We start from the raw sequence: 7,103 nt of genomic DNA, 5'->3' as shown, positions 1-7,103 counted from the left end.
TCAGTTATGTATATTTCTAAGATTTATCCCAGTAGCTCACCAAGTTCTCTCTGTGAATGTACCACAATGTATTTTTCCGGTCTTTTGTTGATGGACATGTAGATTATGTCTAGCTTTTTGCTTTTATGAAAACAGTAGCTATGTACATTCTTGGGTGTGTTTCAAGATCTATGTGTTTAAGGTTTTCCCTGTGGTGGCTACCTAGGAATAGAATTGAGTCATAGAATAGAAGGATATTCTTCTTTGCAAGATAATGCCTGTTTTCCAAAGTGGTTATACCACTTACATTTCTGCCAACAGTGTATAGATTTCCCATTCGTCCACATTCTTGCCAACACTTTCTATTGTCAGATTTTTAAATTTTTGAGTCAAATAGGTAAAAATAGAATCTCTTATTTTGCATTTCTCAGATTACTAATAAGGTTTAAAATACTTCCATATGTTGATTGGCCTTTTTTGTTTCGTCTGAATTGCCTAGTGTTGTCTTTTGTCATTTACCTGTTGATTTGTTTGTCTTTCTCTCTTTTATTTGTACTAGTACTTTGTATAGTCTGAATACTGATCCTGATTTTATAGCAAATATCTTCTAATATGTGACTTATATTTTCACTTTCTCTATGGTGTCTCTTCATGAACAGAAGTTCTTTATTTTGGTATTCTCTGTTATCATTTTTATGATCAGGGTTTTATGGAATTTTTAAAAATCTCAACTACACAGGGATAAAAATTTATTTATTCTGTAAGTGTTTCAGTTTTGCTCTACACATGTAAGCCTTTCATCCATCTGTTTATGGAGTAAGGGAGGGATCCATTTTATTTTTTTCTCCATAGATAACCACTTGTCCCATTGATTGTATCCATTTTTCCTTTATTGATCTGAAATGCCACCTCTCTCTCATATATACTATTTCCCAGATGTGTAAGGCTTCATTTTGGTGCCTCTTACCTTGATTCATTGGTTATTTTGTCTCTCTGGACAGTACCACAACGTCTTAATTCCTGTAGTTCCCCAACCTCTTACTCTGCTCCCCTCCCCTAAAGGAAGCTGGTTTTCTACTATCTTACCTTTCGTTTCTGTTTATCCTGTCTAGTTGTTTTTCTTTGCTGTCCTTTGTCTTTGTCCTAGTCCTTTGCTTGTACTATGTTATGTTTAGATGCAGGTATGGTATATTATGGCATATTTTGGTTTGTACATTTGTCCTTTTTGGTATATGCTGTGTCTCATGCATCTGTGGATGCTTGTCTTCCATCATTTCTGGAAAATTCTTGGTAATCATTTCTTCAAATATTGCCTCATTTTATTCTCTCTTCTCTTTCCTTCTACAATTGTATAAAGCCTCATCTCCCCATTTCTGAATTGCCAGAATAGTTCATAGCAATTTTCTTCTTCACTCTAATCTGTCCTACAGATAACCACTAGAGTCATCTTTCTATTTTTAATCACAATAAGCTATTGTCAGGAACATATAGTTAGTTGCTCGTTTTATCAATAGTAGGTTGAAGGTCCTAAAGCTCATGTTGAAGGCCCACTGGCAGCTGCCTCTTTTAGAAGGTCTGCATTTCTTCTTATCTGTTAACTTCTTCACCTGGCTGCCCTGCATGGCCTACTGTAATCAGCTTCTTTTCCTGCACATAGAACTTGCTGATTACCACTCGGTGCTTTCTGCCTTGAGTCCCCTCCTGTTTTCCATTTGCCACTTTGTATCATTTGCTTCTTGAACAGCTCTCCAATATCTGTGAACCAACTAAGGTAATACTTTATTCTGCATACCTTTCAGAGAGAGTTTATTTCCATATTTTGCTTATGTACGTTGTAATTATGTTTGTGTAATTTGTGTATATTTAGTCTCTCCAAGCAAATTATAAATTTTGAGAGGATGCAGATTGCCTCCTGATTTTTTAATCATCTGTATTTAATGCAAGGTCCAGCATTGAGCAGTGCCCAGAAAAATCTGTCTCACGTTTAACTAGGAAGGTACTGAGTGGACCTATAGAAGTCTGGGTGAAGTTTGCACATTCCTGTCAACACACTCACCATTTGTGGGTTATTTAGACCTTCTGAAGAATTGCGTTCAGTATGCTTGACCAAAGGAAGGAATAAAACTTTAAAATAAATTACTTCCATATAATTTGGCATCCCTTCTTAGTAGATCAGTTGAATTGGATGTCAGTTGACAAAGTAGAGGATATAAATTTCAAAAGTTTCAGATCTTGAGTAATATGTAATTCAATTATAATAATATTTGAACACATAGCCTTCAAATGGAAAACATCATTCAATTTTTTGTTGCTGTTATTATTGGGTTTTTTTCCCCCTTACAAATGTGGGCTAGAACAATCTTGTAAAAATTAAAACTTTCCTGTAATAAATGCAATATTTCTTTTTGTCTGTAGATCTTAGTTCGAAGAAGCAGCAGCCCTACTGAATTGGATTTGAAAGATGATTTGCAGCAGATGCAAGGAAAATGTAGGGAAAGACAGAAGAGTAAGTTCCAGGAAATGTGCTCTCTACTCATCCAACTAGAAAGTTTATGTGTTTTGTTTTCTTTTTGCTTTCTAACTGCAGTGGTTTCTCATCAATTGAAGAGACATGGTTGCAAAATGGGACATTTTTATTTCTGGTATCCCAAGACTGATGAAAGATTAATCCACATACACCATAAAACATTTCTAGTTAGTTACCTATCCCTAAGAGGCCTGTCTTTCTACCCTTGGGCTTTTCTCCAGGTTGAGAGGCATAGTAGAGTCTGATGGCTTGGGTGAGCAGACAGACAGAAGAAAAAACTGTCTTACCCAGAAAGTTCCCACAGGCTGGCAGTGAAAAACTTCAAAAGTGCATTACAGTCAATGGGATAAGTACTTTAAAATAAGGTTTGATTGGAATCCTGAGACATGTTATCATACACTGTAAAATATAGCCCTAGTACTCTGCTTTCCTGATGTCAGGTGCCAGGCTACCTTCTTCTCAGAGTAACATAGTAAATAAGTCCTGCAAGTTCAGGACAGTTCTTTGTAGGGTATAGAGGAGCTCTTCTCATGTTCTGTCTTCACCCTGTTGGTTTAGAGTTCTGTGAAAGATCAAGTTTGGGACCTAACAGATCAGTCACCTGATTAGAGAGACAACTTTCAGTTCTTTGCAAGTGAATAGAGGACCGCAGATTAGAATCAGTGAGGTTGGGGGGCTGTCAGTGGCAGATGCAGAGAGCAGCGGGAAGGGTGAGCAGACAGAAAGGGTAGACCCATAAAATTGTTATGAAGTACACAGGAGACTTTGAGGAGAACTGTCTAGGTTTGATTTGTGTCAGATTAAATAGCCCTATAAGTCTTAATAACCCAGCACCATTATATTATGACAAACTAGAACTTTAGTTAGTGTTTGAAGGGGAGAATTTACATTGTAGAAAATCTGTTGTAGTGGGGCACCTTATCCCAAATGGCTGTGGGTGATTCATCTGGGGGTTAAGTCTAAACATCAGGCTTGAGAGATATGGCATCTCTAAATTCTTCTGTCTGCTGGAATAAACTTGCATTTGTGGTGGAATCAGTAATCACCATTTTCCTCCACCCACCCTCATTTTGCAGTTGAATAAGTGTCAGGAGAAAACTTTAGGACTTGGCATAATCTTTTGGGTGTATAGGATAGCTAAGTGAAGACACCTCGAAAAGAATGCCAGTTGAGTGATATATAGTGGGGCTCTCAATACCCTGCACTTGGAAGATTTCTTTTGTTGACCCAGACCCCCACATGGGCACCTTTTGAGCCCCTATTAAGTTCTTCAGATTCTGCCCAGGCCCCTAAATGGTTCCTGTCATGTCTGCTAGTTAGGTGTTTAGTTACTTCCATATTGGTAATTGTGAACATTCTGATTTTCCGCCATTTGTTATCTCGAATTTTGGTTCTTCCATTGTGCCAGGTGAAAGTATCAGCAGTGATACAGCTCTAGGCTTTAACAATGAGCTGGAGCTGTCTATGAGCCCGTGGCAGACCTGTGAGGAAGACGCAGAACTGAATACTCCCACAGATGTTGTGGCTGACACTGATGCCCGCCATTGGTTACAACTGAGTCCCACTGATGCTTCAAATCTAACAGGTAACTGCATATTTGAAAAAGAAGTATCAGCACAAATAACTGGGAGATCCCAGAGTTTCCTAGTTGCAAGAACTCCAGGGGTCCCTTTGCGCAATGATGATGGGGTGCCACCTCCAACCACATTGGTGTGGCAGTCCCACCGCCTGTTCATGATCAGTCATGCGTTCTCAGAGTCTTGTGTGGAGAGGGTCTGAAATAGTGGCTGGATATGGGAGGAAGCATGCCATGCTCATGACCAGTGTGCACCATGGGAGGAGGTGATGGTATTCATGCCAAGTCTTTGGCATTCCTGATTGAATTTGCTGTACTCTGGAAACAGAGAAGAGTGATTTTTCCAGCTTACGTGTGTCATAAATCTAGTATAAGTCAAGGGGTTTGGATAGCTTATTGTTGAATATTTAAAAATTTTTTATTATAAAGCACTTGATACATACAACATAAATTTTTACATTTATGTAAGTTGTGGGCCATAGTAATAAAGTGAACACTGATGAGACTACTATCCAACTTTAAAACTAGAACATCACCCAAATCAGTGAGGTTCCCATGGAGGTCCTTCTCAAGTCCCTCTTCTCCCTTCATCCTGGGACCCTATTCCAAATTTATTTTATAATAATTCCCTTGATTTCTTCATAGTTTTACCACATATGTCTGTGTCCTCAGACAATATATTATTTAGTTATATTTCTGAACTTTAAAAAAGAAAAAATGATGTTATTCTTTGTATTTTGCACCTTTCCCCCCCACAGTATTATGTTTCTAAGATTCACGCATGGACTACATAGCCAAGCTTTCTGGGTCTATATCCCGGCTCTACCAAGGAGTTGCTGGGTGGCCTTGAGCTAGTTACTTAATCTCTGTCCTTCACTTTCTTTGTCTGTAAAATGGGGATAATAATAATCCCTACCTCATAGGATTGTTGGAGGAATAAGCGAGTGAACATGTAAGTCAGGCGCACAGAACAGTGTGTGTGGAAGCAGTCTGCAATTTTAGTTATTCACATGCACACATGTCCACACATGCATGCACACATCGTGTGACTCTGGCTAAGTGAACCTCTCAAAAGCTCAGTATCCTTGTCTATGTGACAGGGCTGACAAGAATGGGGACACCAAGGAGGAGCTGGTTTTTGTTTTGCTTTGTTTTGCAGGTATCAGGAAAGACTAGTGCTCTGAGGAGCTCAGTGTGGGAAATGCTGACCAGAGCCAAGACTTTCCTGGTCTGCCACATTCATCCTCACACAGAGATATGGTATATGAAAACAGCTATAACAACAACATAGAAACATGGTACAAGTTAAATAAAAAGTTTATTAAAATGCTAAAAATCATTTTTAAATTATAAACAAGGCTAAAATTTCACCTCAAGTGGGTTTTATTTTTACCAAACTTTAGGTTTCACTATGATATAAAATTTAACCAAAGTCTCTGTATTTTTAAAAATTCTTGATGAAGTAACATCAAAACATCAAAAAATTAACATATAAAATGGTATTGGATAAAATTTTTATAGAATGGATAATGATTTTGACTAATAATACTATAAATTTATATGGGATTTAATAGTTTACAAAGAACTTTGAGTTATCCTCTTTGATTCTGTACACCAAGCAGATCAGGTCTTATCATTTCTGTTTTAGAGATGAGGAAACTGAGACTCAGAGAAATTGTGTTACCCAGCTAGAAAGTAAGTTCCAGAGATGTAACTGGCTTCCAAAGTGTTTTGACTCCACATGCATTGCTGTGTCTACTTTCACTGTGTTGCTGTTAAAATTACAACTGTAAAGCCCTTTGAACTTTGAGAATCATTACACATTATCTAAGAGAAGCTCATCATTGTGATACGATAGGAGGTAATACTGAATCTTCAATAAGTCGAATTTACCTAAACAAGAACTAGTTTTAATTATTTTTATTGAAAGGAAAGAAAATTGGGTGATTACCTCTTTCATCTGTCCTTTGCAAAGATTAGTTTTGATCCCATTTCAGAGTATGCATTGGACAGCTCAATTTAATAAACTTGTGTGAGGTAATTTTATATGAAGCAATCTATGTTGTGATTAACTCCTCCAACTACTTAGTTCTTCTTTGAAATACTAATATAGAGAATCAGTACACTCAGTTCAATAGTTCATCTTGTCATCTGTGAAAAGGACAAACTGTAATATGATAAGGTTTAAGGATTATCACAGTTCTGAATTTAACTTTCTTTTCTTAAGAGAACAATTTCTTCATAAATGTGCAAATAAAACTCATGTTAGCCTGATCTTTAGGACATACGAGGAGAGGGATCAGACAATTTGAGTGTATCTCTGTTTCTCATCGAATAATCCTACCAATTATCAAGTGCTTAGAATAATAAACTGCTTCTAAAATCTTAAATTCCTTTATCACTGGCAAGCTTACAGCTTAGTTTTGTATGTGCTTTCTCATTTAAATCATTTTGTGTTTACTGAAAAGAACAGCTACATTTGTTGTGCATTGTTTTAAAATGTACCTCGGATTTGTTCTAATCTGGAATAGTAAGACACGCAGACATGGAAATGATGATCATAAAGGAAGAAATTTCTACTCACAGGTCCCTGGGAATAGGAGCCCCTTGGGGAAGCACCACAGTTCATCAGGAGGCAGAGGGAACAAAACACAGGCAAGAGCCTTTATTGCCATTTCCACAGGAAAAGCAAGGCAAGGCAGGGTCAGCAGATTTAGGATTGGCTGGTGTGAATAATTTCAGTGGGCTCTGGGACATAGGTGCTGTCCTTAGTTGCCTGGCCCTGGGGTAATTAGGGCCAGGAGTATATTGACCAGCTGAGTTAGAGCTAGATAAAGGAGGTGGTTGGAGGATATGAGCTTTGGACTGGTTAGTTTGCATATGAAAGGCACGCTCCCTGATGAGTTGTTTGCTATCTCTAGGAATTAGCTAACCTTGGAAAGGGCAGTTCCTCCCTGAGCAGTAAGGCCTCAGGTGCCAGAGCATTATGAATACAGAAAATAAAATATAGTTAATGCATGT

At 37.8% G+C, this 7,103-nt stretch overlaps 1 protein-coding gene across 1 annotated transcript in view; it reads left to right on the top strand.

Moving 5' to 3' along the window:
* The window catches only part of RALGAPA2 (Ral GTPase activating protein, alpha subunit 2 (catalytic)), a 238,163-nt gene that overhangs the window by 44,686 nt on the left and 186,374 nt on the right, over positions 1–7,103 (top strand). The window contains exons 11-12 of the mRNA XM_008581155.1: positions 2,395–2,485; positions 3,915–4,091. Of these exons, the coding sequence (XP_008579377.1) occupies positions 2,395–2,485; positions 3,915–4,091 (268 nt within the window). The remainder of the gene's footprint in view (positions 1–2,394; positions 2,486–3,914; positions 4,092–7,103) is intronic.

The sequence above is a fragment of the Galeopterus variegatus genome, unplaced genomic scaffold (genome assembly GCF_000696425.1).
Source record: "Galeopterus variegatus unplaced genomic scaffold, G_variegatus-3.0.2 Scaffold2283, whole genome shotgun sequence".
Taxonomy (NCBI): Eukaryota; Metazoa; Chordata; class Mammalia; order Dermoptera; family Cynocephalidae; genus Galeopterus; species Galeopterus variegatus.
This window is presented reverse-complemented; position numbering and strand designations above follow the sequence as displayed.